A 25,275-nucleotide genomic window follows, 5' to 3' on the forward strand; every position below is an offset into this window, starting at 1 on the left:
TGTGGCCATGGATGTGTTACTGTAGGCGAACCTCAACATGTGGCCATGGATGTGTTACTGTAGGCGAACCTCAACATGTGGCCATGGATGTGTTACTGTAGGCGAACCTCAACATGTGGCCATGGATGTGTTACTGTAGGCGAACCTCAACATGTGGCCATGGATGTGTTACTGTAGGCGAACCTCAACATGTGGCCATGGATGTGTTACTCCTTTTAAGGCTGAATAAATACTATTACATGACTTTGTCAGACAGCCTTAACTTCAGGCTGTTTACGGTCTTACAGAAATAGTATTGAATTGTAATAACGCAGCCAAATATCAACATTTAAAGGATATCGAATGCTTGGATAGTTTAACCCGAGCCACTGGCTTAAAAAAGTGTCTTTTTGGATTAGTTGGACATGTGAATCCAACATATTATTTGTTAACTTGTCGATAAGTTAAAAAGCTTTCTAAAAGTGATATTGAATTGTGTTGAGATGTAGATTTCTTTGCCACTGACTGAGTCTGGTTTTAATTCCAGTTTGTCTACAAATTAATCATTCGTGTGTTGGATTCACGTCTCAATCTCAACCAAGAATCAAAGTTAAAGAATAGGACTAAATCAAATCAAACTTGATGTAAAGTGCATTATTTTACTTAGATTTTTGGTTGCGATGGAGACGTGAATCCAACATATTAATAATGAACTTGGAGATAAAATTGAAATCAAACAAAGCTTGAATTGTCTATTTTTAGTTGAACCCTAGCTTGAATTGTGTATTTTTAGTCGAACCCTAGGTTGAATTGTCTATTTTTAGTCGAACCCTAGGTTGAATTGTCTATTTTTAGTCGAACCCTAGGTTGAATTGTCTATTTTTAGTCGAACCCTAGGTTGAATTGTCTATTTTTAGTCGAACCCTAGGTTGAATTGTGTATTTTTAGTCGAACCCTAGGTTGAATTGTGTATTTTTTGTCGAACCCTAGCTTGAATTGTGTATTTTTAGTCGAACCCTAGCTTGAATTGTCTATTTTTAGTCGAACCCTAGGTTGAATTGTCTATTTTTAGTTGAACCCTAGGTTGAATTGTCTATTTTTAGTTGAACCCTAGGTTGAATTGTCTATTTTTAGTTGAACCCTAGGTTGAATTGTCTATTTTTAGTTGAACCCTAGGTTGAATTGTCTATTTTTAGTTGAACCCTACGTTGAATTTAAACAATAGCTGTTGATGACTTTGCAAATGCTGTATAGGCCTTAATAATCTCATTGATGATACATTTAATTTAATTTGTGTGGAATGTATTTAATGATTATTGAGAGATCTCTTAATAACTCTCTCCATAGCACATTGGTAGTAGTCAGTGACAAGGTTTCGATAGGGGAAGGAAAGGGAAAGGAGGCCTTGGTTGCCAGGTTTTGTAGAGGAAGGAAAGGGAGAGGAGGGTTAGGGTTGCCAGGTTTTGAAAGGAAGGAAAGGGAAAGGAGGCCTTGGTTGCCAGGTTTTGTAGAGGAAGGAAAGGGAGAGGGTTAGGGTTGCCAGGTTTTGAAAGGAAGGAAAGGGAGAGGAGGGTTAGGGTTGCCAGGTTTTGAAAGGAAGGAAAGGGAGAGGAGGGTTAGGGTTGCCAGGTTTTGAAAGGAAGGAAAGGGAGAGGAGGGTTAGGGTTGCCAGGTTTGTAAAAGGAAGGAAAGGGAGAGGAGGGTTAGGGTTGCCAGGTTTGTAAAAGGAAGGAAAGGGAGAGGAGGGTTAGGGTTGCCAGGTTTGTAAAGGAAGGAAAGGGAAGGGGGGTTAGGGTTTCCAGGGTTTGTAAGGAAGGAAAGGGAGAGGAGGGTTAGGGTTGCCAGGTGTGGAAAGGGAGAGGAGGGTTAGGGTTGCCAGGTTTGGAAGGGGAAGAAAAGGGAGAGCAGGGTTAGGGTTGCCAGGTTTGTAAAGGAAGGAAAGGGAGAGGAGGGTTAGGGTTGCCAGGTTGGTACTAACCGTACTCCTGGTTGAGTCCCCACAGCTTGATCTTGTTGGCTTCGTGTTGCGCTTTCTTCTTCAACCGACAGGCCCTGTGAACACACAAGTAGTGTCAGGACACACTCCATCAGATTAGATAGATAGAGATGGTGTTGTTCTGTGGGCCTAACAACGAATAAACTTCCCTCCCTACGTACCTGGAAGCTAGTTTGTTCTTCTCTTTGCGTGAGCGTGCCCTGGCCACAACAGGCAGGTCGTTAACAGGACCCATCCCATCTATGGTGGCGTTGAGTTTCTGCAGCTGTTCGCCGATGTTTGTGAGCTTCACAGGGTTAGGGGTCAGGTCGCTGGCGTCCGTCTTCCTCGCTTTGCGCCTCCCCTTCTTTCCTGAGGAGAGAGGGATGAGTTACGAACCAGCAGCACTAAGCACTCACAATAAGTTCATTATAATGACCGCAGAGGGAGAAGAAGGGACGAGGCAGGGTGCCTACCCTCTCTAGGTAGTGTACTAGGTAGTTTACAAGATGTGTGCTAAGTAGTTCTAGTGTGCTTACCCTCTCTGCGGTATAGGGTACTAGGTAGGGTGCTAGTGTGCTTACCCTCTCTGCGGTATAGGGTACTAGGTAGGGTGCTAGAGCTCCAGGAGAGGGACCATCGGACCTCCCCTCCAGTCTTCTTCTGTCTCCCAGAGTCCCGTGCGTGAGCGTGGCGGTACTCCCAGAAACACCTTCTCTTCTGGGGCCGTTCCCCTGGACCACCCCCCCCGCTCTGGTTCCACCTCTGGAGAGGGACAGGGACAGGGACGTCAGAGATGATACACAGACACACACACACACACACACGTAGACACACACACGTAGACACACACACACGTAGACACACACACACCGAATAGAAAAATATGTTAACATATGCGCACACACACAACTAAATGCTCCTCTATAAAAATAAAACCACACACACAAATAAGAAGATCTGCATAGGCAGCAGGTTCTTTCCCAATACATAATCCACTCCAGTGCTCTCAACATTCCTCCAGTCAGCACTCATGTCCCTGTTCCCTGTAAACTGGGCTTCACCCCCTGGCTTTCAACTGGAGGCTGTCTGACTCAGACTGAGAGCCTTCACTGCTTGGTTATGTAGCTAGTGGTGTAACAGTGGTGTGTGTGTAAGTCACCTTGACTTATAAAGGGAGTAACACAGACAGACACACATATACACACACACTCCGCCAGACACACACACACACACACTCCGCCAGACACACACACACACACACTCCGCCAGACACACACACACACACACACACACACACTCCGCCAGACACACACACACACACACTCCGCCACACACACACTCCGCCAGACACACACACACACCGCCAGACAAACACACACACACACACACACACACACACTCCGCCAGACAAACACACACACACACTCCGCCAGACACACACACACACACACACTCCACCAGACAAACACACTCCGCCAGACACACACAAACACACACACACACTCCGCCAGACAAACAAACACACACACACTCCGCCAGACAAACAAACACACACACACTCCGCCAGACAAACAAACACACTCCGCCAGACAAACAAACACACTCCGCCAGACAAACAAACACACTCCGCCAGACAAACAAACACACTCCGCCAGACAAACAAACACACACACACTCCGCCAGACAAACAAACACACTCCGCCAGACAAACAAACACACTCCGCCAGACAAACACACTCCGCCAGACAAACAAACACACTCCGCCAGACAAACAAACACACTCCGCCAGACAAACAAACACACACACACACTCCGCCAGACAAACAAACACACACACACACACACTCCGCCAGACAAACAAACACACACACTCCGCCAGACAAACACACACACACACTCCGCCAGACAAACACACACACACACTCCGCCAGACACACACACACACTCCGCCAGACACACACACACACACTCCGCCAGACACACACACACACACACACAGCCAGACAAACACACACACACACACACTCCGCCAGACACACACACAGGCACACACACACACCCTCCGCCAGACACACACACAGGCACACACACAAACACTCCGCCAGACACACACACACACACACTCCGCCAGACACACACACACTCCGCCAGACACACACACTCCGCCAGACACACACACACACACACACACACACTCCGCCAGACACACACACTCCGCCAGACAAACACACACACACACACACACACACACACACACACACACACTCCGCCAGACACACACACACCCTCCGCCAGACACACACACAGGCACACACACACACACTCCGCCACACACACAATCCGCCAGACACACACACTCCGCCAGACAAACACACACACCGCCAGACAAACACACACACACACACACACACACTCCGCCAGACAAACACACACACACACACACACACACTCCGCCAGACAAACACACACACACACTCCGCCAGACACACACACACACACACTCCACCAGACAAACACACTCCGCCAGACACACACACACACACACTCCGCCAGACACACACACTCCGCCAGACACACACACACACACTCCGCCAGACAAACACACACACACACACACACTCCGCCAGACACACACACACCCTCCGCCAGACACACACACACACACCGCCAGACAAACACACACACACACACACACACACACACACACACTCCGCCAGACACACACACACCCTCCGCCAGACACACACACAGGCACACACACACACACTCCGCCAGACACACACACACACACACACTCCGCCAGACACACACACACTCCGCCAGACACACACACTCCGCCAGACAAACACACACACCGCCAGACAAACACACACACACACACACACACACTCCGCCAGACAAACACACACACACACTCCGCCAGACACACACACACACACACACACACTCCACCAGACAAACACACTCCGCCAGACAAACAAACACACACACACTCCGCCAGACAAACAAACACACACACACTCCGCCAGACAAACAAACACACACACACACTCCGCCAGACAAACAAACACACACACACTCCGCCAGACAAACAAACACACACACACACACACACTCCGCCAGACAAACAAACACACACACACACACACACTCCGCCAGACAAACAAACACACACACACACACACACTCCGCCAGACAAACAAACACACACACACACACACACTCCGCCAGACAAACAAACACACACACACACACACACACACACACTCCGCCAGACAAACAAACACACACACACACACTCCGCCAGACAAACAAACACACACACACTCCGCCAGACAAACAAACACACTCCGCCAGACAAACAAACACACACACACACACACTCCGCCAGACAAACACACACACACACTCCGCCAGACAAACAAACACACACACACACACACTCCGCCAGACAAACACACACACACACTCCGCCAGACAAACAAACACACTCCGCCAGACAAACAAACACACACACACACACACTCCGCCAGACAAACACACACACACACTCCGCCAGACACACACACACACTCCGCCAGACACACACACACACTCCGCCAGACACACACACACACACACACAGCCAGACAAACACACACACACACACACACACACACTCCGCCAGACACACACACAGGCACACACACACACCCTCCGCCAGACACACACACTCCGCCAGACACACACACTCCGCCAGACAAACACACACACTCCGCCAGACAAACACACACCGCCAGACAAACACACACACACACACACTCCGCCAGACAAACACACACCGCCAGACAAACACACACACACACACACTCCGCCAGACAAACACACACACACACACACTCCGCCAGACACACACACAGGCACACACACACACCCTCCGCCAGACACACACACAGGCACACACACACAAACACTCCGCCAGACACACACACACTCCGCCAGACACACACACTCCGCCAGACAAACACACACACTCCGCCAGACAAACACACACACACACCGCCAGACAAACACACACACACACCGCCAGACAAACACACACACTCCGCCAGACAAACACACACACTCCGCCAGACACACACACACACACTCCGCCAGACACACACACTCCGCCAGACACACACACACACACACACACACACTCCACCAGACAAACACACACACACACTCCGCCAGACAAACACACACACACACTCCGCCAGACAAACACACACACACTCCGCCAGACAAACACACACACACTCCGCCAGACAAACACACACACACCGCCAGACAAACACACACACACCGCCAGACACACACACACTCCGCCAGACACACACACACACACACACTCCGCCAGACAAACACACACTCCGCCAGACACACACACACTCCGCCAGACACACACACACACACACACACACACACACACACTCCGCCAGACAAACAAACACACACACACACACACTCCGCCAGACAAACAAACACACACACACACACTCCGCCAGACAAACAAACACACACACACACACACACTCCGCCAGACAAACAAACACACACACACACACACTCCGCCAGACAAACAAACACACACACTCCGCCAGACAAACAAACACACACACACACACACACACACTCCGCCAGACAAACAAACACACACACACTCCGCCAGACACACACACACTCCGCCAGACACACACACACACACACACACACACACTCCGCCAGACAAACAAACACACACACCCCGCCAGACACACACACACACACACACCGCCAGACAAAACACACACACACAAAACAATAGGAGTAGCCACCAAAACAAGGCAGAGTGATGTTTCATGAACACAATTCAGTTACTGTCTTGTCTGATATCAAATGGCTGAGATTGGCTCAAACAAAACATTTCAAATTTGCAGGAATGACAGAAGATACGCAGAAGAAAATAGAGTAGAAAAAGTGACATAGCTATGACCTAATAGGTCATATCAAAGCTCTGAGACATTCCAGATGACATCAAAAACTCCAGAACTCCATAATCCAGAACTCCATAATCCAGAACTCACCAAATTCTGTTTCTGACGAGCTCGACAGTTCTGCTTCCACCGCAGTCTCATCCCCTGCTCCGTCCTCCCCTTCCTCCTCCTCCTCTTCCTCCTGCTCCAACAATACCTCTTCTTGGTCTTCCCTCTCCTCCTCCCTCTCTCCCTCCTCCTGCCCCTCTACCTCCTCTTCTGTCTCTGTCTCAGAGCTGGGGCTGGAGGGCGAGGTTCTATCCCCCCCCTGGGTCAGAGAGTAGTTGTGTTCCAACACTGAACCCCCCGTAAGAATCCCAGACGTCTCAGTCACCGCGGCAACGACTTCCGCCGCTGCCAACACAGCTGCGGCAACCTCCTCCTCCTCTGCCACCTGGTACACCTCCACCGTAGGAACCCTCATCCCCCCATCCTGTCCTCCTTTTTCTGTCACCCTTTCCATCGCCATGGTAACATCAAGTCCCACCTGCTCTCTGACCACCCTGCCTCTCTGGGCGTGGCCTAGACAGGGGTCGGGGGTCATTGTGATGCCGTTTCCGTGGAGATGCGTTACCATCATCGTGGTTACATGTGATGTCTGTTGCTGAGCTATGGCCTGTGCCTTCCTCTTCCTCCTCTCCTCCTCCTCTTCCTCCCGGGTCCCGCTCCAACGGCCCATCAGCACGGCGTCCTCGGTGCTCGCCAGCTCCCCCCCGAGGCCCAGCTTGGTGTAGCGCGTGATGTCATCCAGCGCCGACACGTCCCAACGCTCCACGTGCAGCTCCTCGCCGAAGCCCCCGTCGTCCACCAGGTCGCTTAGCAACTCGAAGGGTCGTTTCCGCGGCGTCGCTGGAGAGCCCAGCATCAGGAGCACGCTCTGAGGTAAGGAGGTAAGGAGAGAGGGAGGGAGGGAGGGAGGGAGGGAGGGAGGGAGGGAGGGAGGGAGGGAGGGAGGGAGGGAGGGAGGGAGGGAGGGAGGGAGGGAGGGAGGGAGAAGAGCATTGTTCATTGTTGACATGGCTAGAATGTGTCGTTACTTTACATTGATCTATGTTACAGAAATAGAGTCTTGTTCATTACAACTCTGTGGTGACGTCACCATAATAAACAACAGGTATGTCTGTTAACACTGTTATTACTATGTTCTGTCAGTGTAATAGACAGTGTAATAACATGCAGTCCAGGCAGTGTGGTAGTAGAGCAGAATACAAGGACAAGACTGACACATTATAAACACATGTTCATGTGTCAGACACCTGGACCTTAGAAGCAATTACAAGCAGTTAGTGATTTAGTTACCTGGTCATATTCGGTCCTGCCCCCTAGAGGGGAGACAGCCAGGGGGTAGGGGCTGAGGAGACAGCCACGGCTCCCATACGCCTCGCCAAACGCAGGCTCCATCCCATTCATGCCCGGCTATAGGACACACACACAGACACACATTACTCTGCTGAGCTACCATTTTCACGAGCATCATTACAAACAGAATAGAACGTCCGTCTAAATATATTGTCTGTAATCAGAATCACAATCTCTGTTGTACATGAATTATTACCGGACAGTCAATTAATATCAATATTCAAGTTGGAAAGAAATGTCATCACCTTCACTCAAATAAAACAGCTATAAAACGACTCTTAGTACGACACAGAATGTACAGAGATCAGTGGTGTACCTGAGGCATGCCCAAGGTGGTGGGTGGTGTTAGGAGGTGGTCAGGATGCCGTTGGAGCGTTCAGCAGGAACACAACACACTGCTCACTGACTGACGTTGAGGATCAGGATGGAGGAGGAAGTCTCCTGGGTCGGGCCAGATATGGACCATCTGTGACCTCACGGGGTCAGGGGTGAGAGGTCAAGGCTTTAGGGTCGACAGACACACTTCACATCACATGACGCGGTGCTCGCTGCTTACTGTTGGGACCGCTAAAGGGGGAGAGGAGACAGGGAGAGAAAGGCATCATGGGGTCAATAGTCTAAACAAGATATGTGAGAGAAGTCATCTAAGGACATAAGCAATGCTCTTGGGGCCAGTTTCCCAGATATACAGTGCATTTGGAAAGTATTCAGACCCCTTGACTTTTTCCACATTTTGTTACGTTATAGCCTAATTCTAAAATTGATTAAATAGTTTTGTTCTCTCTTCAATCTACACACAATACCCCATAACGACAAAGCAAAATAGGTTTTTAGAAAATGTTGCACATTTTGCACCTTTGGCAGCGATTACAGCCTTGAGTCTTCTTGGGTATGACACTACAAGCTTGGCACAACTGTATTTGGGGAGTTTCTCCCATTCTTCTCTGCAGATCCTCTCTAGCTCTGTCAGGTTAGAAGAGGAGCATTGCTGCACAGCTATTTTCAGGTCTCTCCAGAGATGTTAGATCGGGTTCAAGTCCTTGCTCCGGCTGGGCCCTTCAAGGACACTCCGGAGTAGTCTTGGCTGTGTGCTTAGGTTCGTTGTCTTGTTGGAAGGTGAACCTTTGCCCCAGTCTGAGGTCCTGGGTTCTCCGGAGCAGGTTTTCATCAAGAATCTCTCTGTACTGTGCTCCGTTCATCTTTCCCTCAATCCTGACATGTCTCCCAGTCCCGGTCGCTGAAAAACATCCCCACAGCATGATATTGCCACCACCATGCTTCAGCGTAGGGATGGTGCCGGGTTTCCTTCAGACGTGATACTTGGCATTCAGGCCAAAGAGTTCAATCTTAGATTAATCAGACCAGAGAATCTTGTTTCTCATGGTCTGAGTCCTTCAGGTGCCTTTTGGCAAACTCCAAGCAGGCTGTCATGTTGCTTTTATTGAGGAGTGGCTTCTGTCTGGCCACTCTACCATAAAGGCCTGATTGATGGTTGACCTTCTGGAAGGTTCTTGCATCTCCACAGAGGAACTCTGTCAGAGTGACCATCGGGTTCTTGGTCACCTCCCTGACCAAGGCCCTTCTCCCCCGGTTGCTCAGTTTGGCCGGGCGACCAGCTCTAGGAGGAGTCTTGGTGGTTCCAAACTTCTTCCATTTAAGAATAATGGAGGCCACTGTGTACTTGGGGACCTTCAATGCTGCAGAAATGCTTTGGTACCCTTCCCCAGATCTGCTCCTAGACACATTCTTGTCTCTGAGCTCTATGGACAATTCCTTCGACCTCATGGCTTGGTTTTTCCTCTGACATGCACTGTCAACTATGGGACCTTATATAGACAGGTGTGTGCCTTTACAAATCATGTCCAAGCAATTGAATTTACCACAGGTGGACTCCAATCAAGTTGTAGAAACATCTCAATTATGATAAATGGAAACAGGATGCAGCTGAGCTCAATTTCAAGTATGATAGCAAAGGGTCTGAATACTTATTTAAATAAGGTTTCTGTTTTTTTGTTTTTTTTATACATTTGTGAAAAATTATAAAAACCTGTTTTTCGCTTTGTCATTATGGGGTATTGTGTGTAGATTGAAGAGGAATTTGTTATATTTAATCCATTTTAGAATCTTGCAGACACCAGATTGGATTTGACACATATTACATTGATTTACTTCACTTTGACAAATTGTGTTTTCAGATCAGAAGAAGGAGCGGAGACAGGGTGAAGACTATTGTGACCCACCCATAGAGCTTATGTCCGTGACTCCTTTCAACGCTCACACAGCACTCCACATATAAATAGATACGATGCAAAGAAAAGAGCACAGCCATATATACACTACCAGTCAAAAGTTGGGACACACCTACTCATTTATAGGTTCTTTATTTTTTTTCTTTCTTTAAATTTTTTTTTTTTTTCCACATTGTAGAATAATAGTGAATACGTCAACACTATATATACAGAAGATAGCACTATTTAGTAAAATACCAAGCCCATATCATGGCAAGAACAGGTCAAATAAGCAAAGAGAAACTACAGTCCATCATTACTTCAAGACACGAAGGTCAATCAATCATTTCTCTTTGCTTATGGACTTTACCAAATAGGGCCATCTTCTGTATACCCCCCTACCTTGTCATAACAACTGACTGGCTCAAACGCATTAAGAAGAAAATACATTTTTACAAATTAACAAGGCACACCTGTTAATTGAAATGCATTCCAGGTAACTACCTCATGAAGCTGGTTGAGAGAATGCAAAGAGTGTGCAAAGCTGTCATCAAAGCAAAGGGTGGCTACTTGAAGAATCTCAAATATAACATATTTTGATTTGTTAAACACTTTTTTGGTTACTACATGATCCCATGTGTGTTATTTCATAGTTTTGATATTGTCACTATTATTCTACAATGTAGAAAATTGTAAAAAAATTAAGAAAAACCCTAGAATGAGTAGGTGTGTCCAAACTTCTGACTGGTTAACATGTTAATATATGGCCCTGGTATAGAGGAGAGGGAGGCATTTGAGATATTTTATGACTATTGAGATCCGCCCCTAGAGTGTGGCTATGTGATTATAGGTGACCCATAAAGTTTTATACAGCATTCCTGATGTTTATTTATTTATTTATTTTACCTTTATTTAACCAGGTAGGCAAGTTGAGAACAAGTTCTCATTTACAATTGCGACCTGGCCAAGATAAAGCAAAGCAGTTCGACAGATAAAACGACAGAGTTACACATGGAGTAAAAACAAACATACAGTCAATAATGCAGTATAAACAAGTCTATATACAATGTGAGCAAATGAGGTGAGAAGGGAGGTAAAGGCAAAAAGGCCATGATGGCAAAGTAAATACAATATAGCAAGTAAAATACTGGAATGGTAGTTTTGCAATGGAAGAGTGTGCAAAGTAGAAATAAAAATAATGGGGTGCAAAGGAGCAAAATAAATAAATAAATAAAAATTAAATACAGTTGGGAAAGAGGTAGTTGTTTGGGCTAAATTATAGGTGGGCTATGTACAGGTGCAGTAATCTGTGAGCTGCTCTGACAGTTGGTGCTTAAAGCTAGTGAGGGAGATAAGTGTTTCCAGTTTCAGAGATTTTTGTAGTTCGTTCCAGTCATTGGCAGCAGAGAACTGGAAGGAGAGGCGGCCAAAGAAATAATTGGTTTTGGGGGTGACTAGAGAGATATACCTGCTGGAGCGTGTGCTACAGGTGGGAGATGCTATGGTGACCAGCGTGCTGAGATAAGGGGGGACTTTACCTAGCAGGGTCTTGTAGATGACATGGAGCCAGTGGGTTTGGCGACGAGTATGAAGCGAGGGCCAGCCAACGAGAGCGTACAGGTCACAATGGTGGGTAGTATATGGGGCTTTGGTGATAAAACGGATTGCACTGTGATAGACTGCATCCAATTTGTTGAGTAGGGTATTGTAGGCTATTTTGTAAATGACATCGCCAAAGTCGAGGATTGGTAGGATGGTCAGTTTTACAAGGGTATGTTTGGCAGCATGAGTGAAGGATGCTTTGTTGCGAAATAGGAAGCCAATTCTAGATTTAACTTTGGATTGGAGATGTTTGATATGGGTCTGGAAGGAGAGTTTACGGTCTAACCAGACACCTAAGTATTTGTAGTTGTCCACGTATTCTAAGTCAGAGCCGTCCAGAGTAGTGATGTTGGACAGGCGGGTAGGTGCAGGTAGCGATCGGTTGAAGAGCATGCATTTAGTTTTACTTGTATTTAAGAGCAATTGGAGGCCACGGAAGGAGAGTTGTATGGCATTGAAGCTTGCCTGGAGGGTTGTTAACACAGTGTCCAAAGAAGGGCCGGAAGTATACAGAATGGTGTCGTCTGCGTAGAGGTGGATCAGGGACTCACCAGCAGCAAGAGCGACCTCATTGATGTATACAGAGAAGAGAGTCGGTCCAAGAATTGAACCCTGTGGCACCCCCATAGAGACTGCCAGAGGTCCGGACAGCAGACCCTCCGATTTGACACACTGAACTCTATCAGAGAAGTAGTTGGTGAACCAGGCGAGGCAATCATTTGAGAAACCAAGGCTGTCGAGTCTGCCGATGAGGATATGGCCAGCCGTAGAAAAATGCTTATTGAAATTCTCAATTATGGTGGATTTATCAGTGGTGACAGTGTTTCCTATCTTCAGTGCAGTGGGCAGCTGGGAGGAGGTGTTCTTATTCTCCATGGACTTTACAGTGTCCCAGAACTTTTTTGAGTTAGTGTTGCAGGAAGCAAATTTCTGCTTGAAAAAGCTAGCCTTGGCTTTTCTAACTGCCTGTGTATAATGGTTTCTAGCTTCCCTGAACAGCTGCATATCACGGGGGCTGTTCGATGCTAATGCAGAACGCCATAGGATGTTTTTGTGTTGGTTAAGGGCAGTCAGGTCTGGGGAGAACCAAGGGCTATATCTGTTCCTGGTTCTAAATTTCTTGAATGGGGCATGTTTATTTAAGATGGTTAGGAAGGCATTTAAAAAAAATATCCAGGCATCCTCTACTGACGGGATGAGATCAATATCCTTCCAGGATACCCCGGCCAGGTCGATTAGAAAGGCCTGCTCGCAGAAGTGTTTCAGGGTGCGTTTTACAGTGACGAGTGGAGGTCGTTTGACCGCTGACCCATTACGGATGCAGGCAATGAGGCAGTGATCGCTGAGATCTTGGTTGAAGACAGCAGAGGTGTATTTAGAGGGGAAGTTGGTTAGGATGATATCTATGAGGGTGCCCGTGTTTAAGGCTTTGGGGAGGTACCTGGTAGGTTCATTGATAATTTGTGTGAGATTGAGGGCATCAAGTTTAGATTGTAGGATGGCTGGGGTGTTAAGCATGTTCCAGTTTAGGTCGCCTAGCAGCACGAACTCTGAAGATAGATGGGGGGCAATCAGTTCACATATGGTGTCCAGAGCACAGCTGGGGGCAGAGGGTGGTCTATAGCAGGCGGCAACGGTGAGAGACTTGTTTTTTAAAAGTAGAAGTTCAAATTGTTTGGGTACAGACCTGGATAGTAGGACAGAACTCTGCAGGCTATCTTTGCAGTAGATTGCTGTAGATAAGATTCGTAGGGATCCACCCATAAGGCTGTCCCACAGTGCTCCACTAAGAACAGACAACATGGAATGTATAAAACAAAATAATGGAATGTATAGAATGGAATGTATAGAATGGAATGTATGAACATACACACCAGGGTTTCCGTTAGCCCATAATAGCTGGCTTTGGACAATATAAAACTGAAAACCCGATAAATGTAAAATTGCCACCGACCAATTTTTGGGGAGGAAAAATAAATCCTATTGCAAAATAAAGTTTTTTTTGCCAATTCATTAATGGAAATACCAGTTGATGGAAGTACATTTGACAGGTCATACTTATCGGTCTATAGGTTCATTTGCATAATTTAGTGGAATTAAATTGCCGCTTTTTATTACACGAAACAGCAAACAGGTACAGAACCTAGTTGGAGCAGAAAATCTGTCCGACAGCAGGAGAGCTGCTGGTCCTCCAACAGCTGGTTGCTGCTGCTGCTCCTCAAACAGCTGGTTGTTGCTGCTGCTCCTCAAACAGCTGGTTGTTGCTGCTGCTCCTCAAACAGCTGGTTGTTGCTGCTGCTCCTCAAACAGCTGGTTGTTGCTGCTGCTCCTCAAACAGCTGGTTGCTGCTGCTGCTCCTCAAACAGCTGGTTGTTGCTGCTGCTCCTCAAACAGCTGGTTGTTGCTGCTGCTCCTCAAACAGCTGGTTGTTGCTGCTGCTCCTCAAACAGCTGGTTGTTGCTGCTGCTCCTCAAACAGCTGGTTGTTGCTGCTGCTCCTCAAACAGCTGGTTGTTGCTGCTGCTCCTCAAACAGCTGGTTGTTGCTGCTGCTCCTCAAACAGCTTGCTGCTGCTGCTCCTCAAACAGCTGGTTGTTGCTGCTGCTCCTCAAACAGCTGGTTGTTGCTGCTGCTCCTCAAACAGCTGGTTGCTGCTGCTGCTCCTCAAACAGCTTGCTGCTGCTGCTCCTCAAACAGCTTGTTGCTGCTGCTGCTCCTCAAACAGCGTGTTGCTGCTGCTGCTCCTCAAACAGCGTGTTGCTGCTGCTGCTCCTCAAACAGCTTGTTGTTGCTGCTGCTCCTCAAACAGCGTGTTGCTGCTGCTGCTCCTCAAACAGCGTGTTGTTGCTGCTGCTGCTGCTCCTCAAACAGCTTGTTGTTGCTGCTGCTCCTCAAACAGCGTGTTGCTGCTGCTGCTCCTCAAACAGCGTGTTGTTGCTGCTGCTGCTGCTGCTCAAACAGCTTGTTGCTGCTGCTGCTCCTCAAACAGCTGGTTGTTGCTGCTGCTCCTCAAACAGCTTGTTGCTGCTGCTGCTCCTCAAACAGCTGGTTGTTGCTGCTGCTCCTCAAACAGCTGGTTGTTGCTGCTGCTCCTCAAACAGCTTGCTGCTGCTGCTCCTCAAACAGCTGGTTGTTGCTGCTGCTCCTCAAACAGCTGGTTGTTGCTGCTGCTCCTCAAACAGCTGGTTGTTGCTGCTGCTCCTCAAACAGCTGGTTGTTGCTGCTGCTCCTCAAACAGCTGGTTGTTGCTGCTGCTCCTCAAACAGCTGGTTGTTGCTGCTGCTCCTCAAACAGCTTGCTGCTGCTGCTCCTCAAACAGCTGGTTGTTGCTGCTGCTCCTCAAACAGCTGGTTGTTGCTGCTGCTCCTCAAACAGCTGGTTGCTGCTGCTGCTCCTCAAACAGCTTGCTGCTGCTGCTCCTCAAACAGCTTGTTGTTGCTGCTGCTCCTCAAACAGCGTGTTGCTGCTGCTGCTCCTCAAACAGCGTGTTGCTGCTGCTGCTCCTCAAACAGCTTGTTGTTGCTGCTGCTCCTCAAACAGCGTGTTGCTGCTGCTGCTCCTCAAACAGCGTGTTGTTGCTGCTGCTGCTGCTGCTCCTCAAACAGCTTGTTGTTGCTGCTGCTCCTCAAACAGCGTGTTGCTGCTGCTGCTCCTCAAACAGCGTGTTGTTGCTGCTGCTGCTGCTGCTCAAACAGCTTGTTGCTGCTGCTGCTCCTCAAACAGCTGGTTGTTGCTGCTGCTCCTCAAACAGCTTGTTGCTGCTGCTGCTCCTCAAACAGCTGGTTGTTGCTGCTGCTCCTCAAACAGCTGGTTGTTGCTGCTGCTCCTCAAACAGCTGGTTGTTGCTGCTGCTCCTCAAACAGCTGGTTGTTGCTGCTGCTCCTCAAACAGCTTGTTGCTGCTGCTGCTCCTCAAACAGCTGGTTGTTGCTGCTGCTCCTCAAACAGCTGGTTGTTGCTGCTGCTGCTCAAACAGCTTGTTGCTGCTGCTCCTCAAACAGCTTGTTGCTGCTGCTGCTCCTCAAACAGCTTGTTGTTGCTGCTGCTCCTCAAACAGCTGGTTGCTGCTGCTGCTCAAACAGCTTGTTGTTGCTGCTGCTCCTCAAACAGCTGGTTGTTGCTGCTGCTCCTCAAACAGCTGGTTGTTGCTGCTGCTCCTCAAACAGCTGGTTGTTGCTGCTGCTCCTCAAACAGCTGGTTGTTGCTGCTGCTCCTCAAACAGCTTGTTGCTGCTGCTGCTGCTCAAACAGCTTGTTGTTGCTGCTGCTCCTCAAACAGCTGGTTGTTGCTGCTGCTCCTCAAACAGCTTGTTGCACCGTGGGTAGACACCCGGATCAGGTTACAATGCAGATGGGCCCGGTGCATTTCTCAAATGTCCGGTCAATTAAAAATGCTGCCGGTCGTAAGCCCGGCATCACATTTTACTAATGGAAACACACACACACACACACACACGATAATCCGAGGTGTTAAGAGAAATAGCAGCGGTAAGAACAGATCAAGGATCAGTCCACCCTGACCTCAACACAGGTCACCACTGACCTTAGAACTGTTCTTAAGGAACAACAACATCATGCTACGCTTCTGAGCTGACCTAAGGCACATAGGAATGAGGAAACAAAGTGTGTCTGCGTGTGTGTGTGTGTAGAAACTAAGACATGCTATAGCTGTGGAAGATTCTGATGTGTTGACATCATATACGTTATGTAGCCATTAGCCAATCCAGAGTCACCAAACTCGTTTCACCTCCCCGTGACCCCTGTACTATTGACACGATGTGTCACTCTACCTATGCTGCTGTGTTTCATGTGGTGTCTCCATTTAGCATCCCAAATACACCCTATTCCCTATTTAGTGCCCTATTGCTATGGAGCGATTTCAGTGCCAAAAGAAACTGTATTTGAATTCAACACATCTGAATTTGCATTTAGATATTGTAGTTGAATTCAATATTATTTCATTTGCTCAAATTGAATCCTTGAATTAATACATTTAACTCGTATTTAATGATTTGAAACTGGAATTAATGAATATTGCATTCAATTAAAAATTATATTTCTATGCATTTGAATATTCAATATATATATTGAAATATTGAAATATATATATATATATTCAGTTTCAATATGGTAGATATTGCATTGGTTGTCTGTGTATCAAGTCTACGAACTATAAATTCAGTGTTACCCATTCAACTTAGACACATTCAGATTCCGTTTTCAAATTCAGTTCAGAGACAACATCCGGATACTTTGCCAGCCAGGAAAGGTAGAGGAGAACAGATAGAATCAAACGCTCTCTGTGGTAAACAGAAGGTAGCGGTACGGACAGAGGGGTTTCTGGCTGTTTTCTGAAGCCAATGTGGCATGTTGAACACATGTTCTTCTTATGAATTTCACTCTAGAGTTTGAATGGTTTGGGCTATAATCTATTATGACCCCATTCCCGAAAGCTAAGACTCCCTGGAACATGGACGCGTCTTCTGTTCCCTTCTGTGGTGATCACAGGCCGCGCAGGATACGTTAGCAGGGCGTGTGGGCCCCATAAAAATATAATTGAATAGCCTTGTCATGGTTCTTCTAAGGATAGCTTTTCCACTTCCTATTCTTGTGACTGACTGGGCGCGAACCGGATCTACTGCATGTCACAAGACTGTGTTATCCCACTTAGCTAAAGCCCATAGGGATGTGTTCAATTCGTGAATTCAAAAATATTCTATTCAAATGCAATTAACTGATAGAAATTCTAAATGATGGAATTCAAATGAAACTTCTGTTGGCACTGAAATCTCTCCATATATGGACCCTGGTCAAAAGTAATGCACTATATAGGGAATAGGGTGCCGTTGCTATAGTAGCCTGGATATTAAAACAATGCATGTATTTTGTCTAGCTGCCTACTAGGCTTCATGGGGTAACTACCTGCCTGTACTGTAGCCTACTAATGTTATACAGTACCATAGAATAGTGGATCTCAAAAGATCTCCTCAGGGACCCCCAAGCACCTTCCAAGTATTTCATCTATTTCAGAGCTAGCATACCTGATTCAACTGATCAACTAATTATCATACCCTCGACTAGGTGAATCAGGTGAGCTAGTTCAAGGCTACAACAGAAGAGTGAAACGTCTGAGGTTCCCCGGGGAGAGGTTTGAGAACCACTGCCCTAGATATATATATATATATAAAAAGTGCAGTGTGGTTCCTGCCTAATACTAATCCTAATCCGAAATGTAAACTGCTCTGGATATGAGCTCACACGAAATTACTCAAATGTCCAATTGAATGCCTACGCTGCAATGCATACCTGCCTACAGCCTACCATAGTAGTCTGAATATAAAAACAACAATCTATCAATCATTTGTTGAGTGTTGATATAACTTAGACCGAGTCCAAAGGCCACTGGTGCCAGCCAACCAGGTCATAAGCACAGCCTTACTGAGACATTCCAGCCTGGACACTGGGACTAATACCTATACATTCGAACCAGGGCCCATAGGGAATAGGGTGCCATTTGGGATGCACTTGGAGGCTCCCATAGGGACAGCTCTAGGATCAGTTCAGCATCTAACTAGATACCCAAACCATGTAGACGTTTCCCCTCAGGGACACACCTAGGGTCAGTTTAAATTTCCCCTAAATGCCGATCTTGGGTCAGTTTTGCACCCCCCTCTAGCTGATCTTAGATCGATACCCAGGGGAAAACTTCACCCCAGAGCTCTAACGAGGGTCGATGACAGAGGGGAAACTTAAAACTGACCTTAGATCAGTGTCAATGGGACAATTTATCGAATTCCTGAAACAACGTTCCGGGTAGACATAGCCCCTTAGGGACAGATATAGGATCAGTTTACCTTCCCCAAGACCCTAACCTTCAACATGAAGAGGAGGGAACTAATAACTGACAATAGATCAGTCTCTAGAGAGGCTACTTAAACCTATATCTGTTAAACAATAGCAGTACATGAAAGGACCAGAAGGACTCTAATGACCCAGTCAAATGTGACCCGTTTCAGGAAAGCTAGCCGCATGTCACATGACACTATTTCACAGGAGAGGCATTTGAAGGTCTTCTAAAAAAGTATTATTTTTAAACATATTGATCCAAAATGCGTTTTTTGGCAGAAATTCCTTCTGGAACATCTGAACTTTCATGTGCCTTAATAACAAACGTGTATTCCATTGGAAAATACGAGTAAAATTGTTAAATGATGAGCCTAAGATAAAACGTTACCTATCGAGAACTACAAAAGTTTTGCTAATTTTCTCAACCAAATTGATGCACTGAATTTAGCAGGCGGTATCGACAGATCAGTTTGGTCAGTGTGAACCGAGTGACTTGACACAATGCTGGCCAAACCAGATGTAGCTACAAACAAACCGGTGTTAAAAGGTTCCAGTCTGCCGTGAAGCGTTCATCCATGTACATGGTTAAGAGTCTAGCGTCATTTTCAGATATTATACGTTTCTAATTTAGTCAGAAAGTCATTTCCATTGCAAGTTAAAGCGTAATATTAGCTACCTAGCAAACGTCAGCTAGCTGGCTCGCTAGCTAATGTTACGTGTATGATCTGTGTAGTAATATTACCAGAATCAGAAATCCATTTTCATTGCTAGTTATAGCCTAATGTTAGCTAGCTAGCTAACATTGAACCTAGTTGGTTAGCTTTAACTACATGCAGATTCATACTACTCATACTATGACAATCAGTTTGTATTGGTGGTAGTAGTATGAGTTGGGATTATACTGGTTCATTGTTTAGGTAGCTAGCTTCACGTCTAAACAAAAGTTAGCCAGGTGTATTTGGGGGTGATTATCTATTGTATTTCATGGACATGTGTACATGTCTAGACAATAGTGACTCATCCACGTAGCTAGATGTGGCTGGGGGGTGGTTATTGCATTTCTTTCACATGACTCATCAATTTAGACAAGTGTGTCTGGGTAATAATTATAAAATATATTTGATCTTTTTTTTGTTTTTGATATTGCTACTATGCAAGTAACCATTTCACTGTACCGTTTACACTTTCTGTATCCTGTGCAACTTAGATTTGATTTGATACAGAGTGTGTTTACCAGAAGGTGATGCAAAGAACAATATGATCTGCACTAAAGTCTGATTAGGATATAGGACTAGATAAAGTGTATTATTACCTGGAGTTTTTCCTTATTGTAGGCTACTACTTTTACCACTTTTAGTCTTGAAATCTGTGGTTGTTTACTACACTACTCACTCTGTTTAGCACATGGCCTCACATGTGAATAGTTAAAGAGATGGGTGGGGCTAAGTCTTAACTTATTATGGATGGGGGCAGTATTGAGTAGCTTGGATGAATAAGGTGCCCAGAGGAAACTGCCTGCTACTCAGGTCCAGAAGCTAAGATATGCATATTATTAGTAGATTTGGATAGAAAACACTCTGAAGTTTCTAAAACTGTTTGAATGATGTCTGTGAGTATAACAGAACTTATATGGCAGGCAAAAACCTGAGAAAAAATCCAACCATGAAGTGGGAAATCTGAGGTTTGTAGGTTATCCAAGATACAGTGTAAATTTGGTCCGATTGCACTTCCTAAGGCTTCCACTGGATGTCAACAGTCTTTAGAACATTGTTTCAGGCTTCTACTGTGAAGGGGGAGCGAATAAGAGCTGTTTGACTAAGAGGTCTGGCAGAATGCCATGAGCTAAATCATGCGCGCAGCCGTGAGAGCGAGCTGCGTTCCTTTTCATTTCTAAAGACAAAGGAATTGTCCGGTTGAAACATTATTGAAGATTTATGTTAAAAACATCCTAAAGATTGATTCTATACATTGTTTGACATGTTTCTACAAACTGTAATATAACTGTTTTGACTTTTTGTCTGGACTAAGTGCCTGCGCCTCGTGAATTTGGATTTGTGAACTAAATGCGTGAACAAAAATGAGGTATTTGGACATAAATGATGGACTTCATCGAACAAAACAAACATTTATTGTGGAACTGGAATTCCTGGGAGTGCATTCCAATGAAGATCAAAGGTAAGTGAATATTTATAATGCTATTTCTGACTTCTGTTGACTCCACAACATGGAGGATATCTGTATGGCTTGTTTTGGTGCCGGAGCGCATGGTGTGCTTTTACCGTAAATATATATATATTTTTAAAATCTGACACAGCAGTTGCATTAAGGAGAAGTATATCTTTAATTCCATGTATAACACTTGTATTTTCATCAAATTTATGATGAGTATTTCTGTAAATTGATGTGGCTGTCTGCAAAATCACCGGATGTTTTGGAAGCAAAACATTACTGAACATAACGTGCCAATGTAAACAGAGATTTCTGGATATAAATATGAACTTTAGAGAACAAAACATACATGTATTGTGTAACATGAAGTCCTATGAGTGTCATCTGATGAAGATCAAAGGTTAGTGATTAATTTGATCTCTATTTCTGCTTTTTGTGACTCCTCTCTTTGGCTGGAAAAATGGCTGTGTTTTTCTGTGACTAGGTGCTGACCTAAAATAATCGCATGGTATGCTTTCGTCGTAAAGCCTTTTTGAAATCGGACACTGTGGTGGGATTAACAACAAGTTTATCTTTAAAATGGTGTTATAATACTTGTATGTTTGAGGAATTTTAATTATGAGATTTCTGTTGTTTGAATTTGGCGACCCTGAACTGTCACTGGTTGTTGTCAAATCGATCCCATGATCGGGATTTCAGCCAAAATACGTTTTAAGAGGATTTGAACAATGCTGAATGGGTGTAGACAAAGAAAACCTGTCCAGTAGGTGTACCAAAACATTCAAGAGCCATTTTCTCAAAAATGGGTCTAGAAGGTTTATCAACTTCCATTGTTCCTCAACTGCAGTGTATGATACACCATTTTCTAACTCTGAGATTCTACTTGTATCCAATGTAAAAAATAATCATTTAAAAACACATTTCAAATTTTGCTACATAAGACCGAATACAGGTAGTAGGTCACAAATGAGGACAAAACCAGGGCCTGTATTCATAAAGCATCTCAGAGTTGGAGTGCTGATTTAGGATCAGTTTAGGCTTTGAGACCATATTGAGTAAGATAGAGTAGGCTACTACAAATAAATCACACTGTATAGAGATCAGGAAAGGTTATTATCAAGGTTCCCATCTCCTTGAAGCTATTAGAAGGTCATGGGCCCTATTGGCCCTAGTCAAAAGATGTGCACTACATAGGGAATAGGATTCCATGTGGGACGCAAATCCAATAGGACAAGACCAGTAGGCTATATGCTACAAAATAACACCACAGCTTAGGGCAGTGGTTTTCAAACCAATCTTTTGGAACCCCAGACGTTTCACAATGTTGTTGTAGCCCTGAACTAGCTTACATAATTCCCCTAATTAAGGACTTGATTATTAGTTGATAAGTTATTATCAAGGTTCCCAGACATCCCCTTGAAGTTATCAATAGGTTATGTATTAGGCCTAATATATACTCTATATACCTGTATATGAGACAATTATCCAACGTAAACAACATATCATATTGTGTGGGTGGCTCCAGACCGGATTCCGGTCTCCGTTCAGGAAATACCCAATCTGTGTGGTTGGTGAATGGTGGACTAGTCTACACCCGACCTTGGCCGACCCTGAACAGAGTATAGGCTACACCATATCACTAGAGCAACAACATATACGACCTTGGTGTGATTTTACACATATTTAATGTCTCGGAGGCCTGGAGAATAATATAGGTCAAAAGGCAGTGTGACGTATTGGAACAAGCCACATAGGCCTATAGCGTATAGGCTACAATCATTTGACCATACACATAGCCTATGCACTTCAGACAAAAGCTCTATAAAGCCTACCATTAGTAGTCCTACTAATAACGCAATACTGTTTACATGCCACTCTTAGGTTGCATAACACGTTATATAGACTAAACAAAAAGTGTGAATAATAAGTAGGTTAGACATTTACATATTTAATAAAAGTGTCAAAAAAGTGCACCTGCTAGTCGGGACAGAGAGAGAGACGAGCAGTCCAGACAGCTCGTGATGTCAGCGTGGAACCGATCGACTCGCGTGCACCGAGTAGCCTACACAGCCACGAGAGAAGACCGGAGGCCAGCCCGATCAGTGAGACTGTCTGGGAAGCCAATTTGCCAAATTGGGTCCGACGCACGCACTGTCTATTCGTCTGGGGAAATACTTTAATTTATAATGTTCTTTTCCCATCTTAACGAATATTACTGGAAGACTTTTGATGAAACGGTGGTTTATTTCAGGACTAACTGGTGCCCAGCTTTCGTCCCCTCTCTTTCTCTTCCCTTGTTTATTTACTCCTGAATGAAAGATAAACAAACTAACCTATTTCGTTCTCATCCGCGCTTGTTTGCGTACCCATCCGATGATCCCTTAATTAAGCTGTTTCCTCATCACCTCACCCTAACGATAAACCCCATCATAATAACCCACAACATGTGAACTTGGGGCAGCGTCTTGGTCTCACAGTGGTCTGGTCTGACTGCACCACTGGATGATCACTGCACAACAACAAAGATAAAGAACCGTCTAGAGAGAGAGGAGGGTGCTATGGCAGACAGCAGGGTCCCGCATGGCATGAGACCGAGCGAGGGAGAACACACGACCCTCAAAACCCGATGGCTGCGCTCAAGCAAGGCATCTCACATCGCCAACAATGTTTTAATTTGTTTAAAATTGTAATAACATCTCTAAAATACCGGGCCAATATGATAAAACTCGATTTGACAGACAATGATAATCCCAAAATTCTCGCGCACCGCACACCACCCCCCAAAAATAAATTTGGGGCGCAGCTGGCACCATGCAACGCCGGATGTCCATTATTAATTTTTAATACCGTACGAAACGCCAGATTTAGAAAGCGTGTGGAGTGGCTTCGCACGCCACAATGGAGCTTACATTACAGTCTACATTCTTTACAGTCATGACCTAAAAAAAAACGAATAGGTTGCGAGTAAAATATTTCGATATAAAAGAAGTTACCTCGTTTCCCCTTTTGTCATTTCTTACACCTGACTGTGTAGGCTACAGTTGCCTAACCGACGCGAATATGACCGACAGTGACAGTAGCCTAACCGACTCGAATGTGTACAGTAACAGCCTGTGACAATAGCCTACGGCCAAAGTTGAAAGGGTTTTCAGGAGATCGAAAAGCATGCACCGCTCTCAATATGCAGTTGAACCCTCCTCCCTAAATATACTTTGTATCGGTTCTACTAAAAATCATTTAACAAAATAATAGCGCAAATACTTATCCGAAATACGAGGTAAATCCAAGAGGGGATAACTACCAACTTCAGTAAATTACAAAGCTTAAGTGACTAGCTACATAGCTATACCTTATTAGGTTTCGTCCGTGTCCCCTTGAAAGAATCCTCTTCAGACAAGGTTACTAACCCACACCAGTGTAAAATGTCTGCCTTAACCACTCCAAAGATTATTACGCACATACAAGTGTGATAACACCGCGAAAGTCATAATACCCAAAACACATCATTTATCCTGACATAAAGGAAGTTAGTTTTAAACAGCTGGTGTCGAGCTAGTCCATAGTTGATCAAACGGGGACATCAAGGCTGTACAGGATAATGTCTGATCCAAAACAGAGCAGATTTCGAAAAGAGACCAGACACAATTAATACATTTTGAATTATTGCCTCCATAATGCATAGATAAACCTAATTCTATTTTATAGAAGCTCGTAAATAACTTACACATCTCCACGGAGCGGTCTAACCCCCTTACGCATCACATGGTGTCGCCCGTATGACTCACAATTAAAAAAGAGCGAACTGGTAGCCTAGTCTACTTTCAATTTTTCGGCGGAATGATAATACTTCAGTTTCTCATCCGCTTTTTGGAGGGGAGGGGAGGCGTGAACATTGTTCCGATGATGTTATATGTTTTGTTATTGTGCTTACATGTTAATGGTAGGATGGAATATGCACTCGGTTAAATTTGACACGGCCTCCCCTTAAAAGCGAAAGGACCAACACACGCGCGCTCGGCTCGCAGAGCAACGGAGGAAAACTTCTGATGCAAAATGGAAACTGTGTCAACGGGTAAACACA

At 45.5% G+C, this 25,275-nt stretch overlaps 1 protein-coding gene across 5 annotated transcripts in view; it reads right to left on the minus strand.

Annotated features, from left to right (window-relative positions):
• Nucleotides 1-25,043, minus strand: part of LOC109878255 (myelin transcription factor 1) — a 36,973-nt gene extending 11,930 nt beyond the window's left edge. The window contains exons 1-7 of one of the 5 annotated variants that reach the window (XM_031818421.1): nucleotides 24,919-25,043; nucleotides 8,669-8,919; nucleotides 8,293-8,409; nucleotides 7,045-7,870; nucleotides 2,539-2,719; nucleotides 2,137-2,326; nucleotides 1,958-2,031 (exon numbers count right to left, since the gene is read on the minus strand). In XM_031818421.1, the coding sequence (XP_031674281.1) occupies nucleotides 2,571-2,719; nucleotides 7,045-7,870; nucleotides 8,293-8,409; nucleotides 8,669-8,677 (1,101 nt within the window). In that variant the 5' untranslated portion in view covers nucleotides 8,678-8,919; nucleotides 24,919-25,043 and the 3' untranslated portion in view covers nucleotides 1,958-2,031; nucleotides 2,137-2,326; nucleotides 2,539-2,570. Of the gene's footprint in view, nucleotides 1-1,957; nucleotides 2,032-2,136; nucleotides 2,327-2,538; nucleotides 2,720-7,044; nucleotides 7,871-8,292; nucleotides 8,410-8,668; nucleotides 8,920-23,168; nucleotides 23,487-23,527; nucleotides 23,917-24,187; nucleotides 24,474-24,543; nucleotides 24,736-24,918 lie in introns of those variants that run through there. The other 4 variants (XM_031818420.1, XM_031818424.1, XM_031818422.1 and 1 more) reach the window with 4 other exon arrangements.
• Between the last annotated feature and the right edge of the window lie 232 nt (nucleotides 25,044-25,275).

Source organism: Oncorhynchus kisutch, unplaced genomic scaffold, assembly GCF_002021735.2.
Source record: "Oncorhynchus kisutch isolate 150728-3 unplaced genomic scaffold, Okis_V2 scaffold1382, whole genome shotgun sequence".
Lineage (NCBI taxonomy): Eukaryota > Metazoa > Chordata > Actinopteri > Salmoniformes > Salmonidae > Oncorhynchus > Oncorhynchus kisutch.